Genomic DNA, 1,505 nt, shown 5'->3' on the forward strand with positions numbered 1-1,505 from the left:
TCCCTATTAACTTTTATTTAAAAATTCATTTTTAACTTGGTTGTTTGGGCCTCGGAACATGTTTTCTCAAAGAGAAACGTTGACGTCAGAGATAGCCCTTAAGAATCTATTCAACTCATGACATAGCTGAATAATTCTGCATTCCTTCCATTTCTCTGGTGTTGTTTCAGCCATATTCTAGATTAGTTTTTTGTCAACTAGTCTGGACAAGATGATATCTTCTGTTTTGTCATAGATAAAATGACCATTTGCCTCAGGTTGAGGAAAGGAACCATATTTGGTGGGAAGTCACTGGAATGGGACAGCCATTGGAATGGGTTTAAGAGCGCTCAGAAGAGGGTGTCCTCTCTTGTGGAAGTTATATCTAAGGGGTAATGTAAGTTGTATATCTTAGGAACAGCTTGTATTGACATAGATACTGGTCATGTAATAGGTGTTCAAATATCTGTGGAACATTGAAGAAATGAATGAATGAATTGAAAACCAATGGAGAAAAATATTCTCTGAGGACAGGTTATCCTTTTATGTTTATGATTGCTCTAAGTTTTTAAAGTTTATAAAGTTCTGGAGTTTCCCCTAAATGGAAAATTTTCCTAGTGTCTGGCCTTTACTTTTTAAATTACTTTTATTTTGAAATAATTATAGACTGTTGGAAAGCTGCAAAACTAGTACAGAGAGGTGTTGTGTACACTTGAAACTTTGAAAATATGGACTGTAATCTTTACCACTTTAGACACTTCAAATGAACCAAGAACATTCTGTTTGTTCTGGAGAGATTGCAAGTTACATTGGGCTCTTAAAGATAGATAGGGGATATAGTTATTGTTTTAATGTATCCTTTATATAAAACCACCATTTAGTGATTAAAGCACTAGAACAATGGATATTTATTTCTTTTTAATATTTTTATGCAAAAAATGTTATCTCCTTTTTTTGCATGATTTCTTTTTCTTCTTCTCCTCCTTTTGTTAGCATTGGGTTATAGTATTAGCATTTGACCCAAAACCTGAGAATGATTATTAGATTCCATTCATTTAGCATTTATTGAATATTTGCAGTGTGCCCATAAATGATGCTAGGTCCTTGCCTTCAAGGAGTTAATGGACTAGGTGAAAATGCAAGTTGGGTTCCCAGCGGCTTAAGCAGTAATGTGACACCCCCCTCGAAGGTATTTTGATATATAAATGGTTTTCTTAGCTGTGTGTTTTCAGGCAATCATGGCAGAAGGAAAACAGCATGCTCTGTGTGTTGGAGTCATGAAGATGTCTGCAGAAGATATGTAAGTCTCCTGTTAGTCCCCCTTAGTTTTTCAGATATAGGTAACCTATGCAGTAAGGGGCTTCCCAGGTGGCAGTAGTGGTAAAGAACGTGCCCACCAATGCAGGTTAGACATAAGAGACACTGGTTCGATCCCTGGGTTGGGAAGATCCCCTAGAGAAGGAAATGGCAGCCCACTCTAGTATTCTTGCCTGGAGAATCCCATGTATAGCGGAGCCTGGGGATAG

The 1,505-nt window shown here is 37.1% G+C and overlaps 1 protein-coding gene across 2 annotated transcripts in view; it reads left to right on the forward strand.

Annotated features, from left to right (window-relative positions):
* LOC105003854 (malignant T-cell-amplified sequence 1) overlaps window positions 1-1,505 on the forward strand; it is an 8,324-nt gene that overhangs the window by 4,333 nt on the left and 2,486 nt on the right. The window contains exon 5 of one of the 2 annotated variants that reach the window (XM_010861297.1): window positions 1,212-1,280. In XM_010861297.1, the coding sequence (XP_010859599.1) occupies window positions 1,212-1,280 (69 nt within the window). Of the gene's footprint in view, window positions 1-1,211; window positions 1,287-1,505 lie in introns of those variants that run through there. The other variant, XM_010861289.1, reaches the window with a different exon arrangement.

Source organism: Bison bison, unplaced genomic scaffold (genome assembly GCF_000754665.1).
Source record: "Bison bison bison isolate TAMUID 2011002044 unplaced genomic scaffold, Bison_UMD1.0 scf7180017857754, whole genome shotgun sequence".
Lineage (NCBI taxonomy): Eukaryota > Metazoa > Chordata > Mammalia > Artiodactyla > Bovidae > Bison > Bison bison.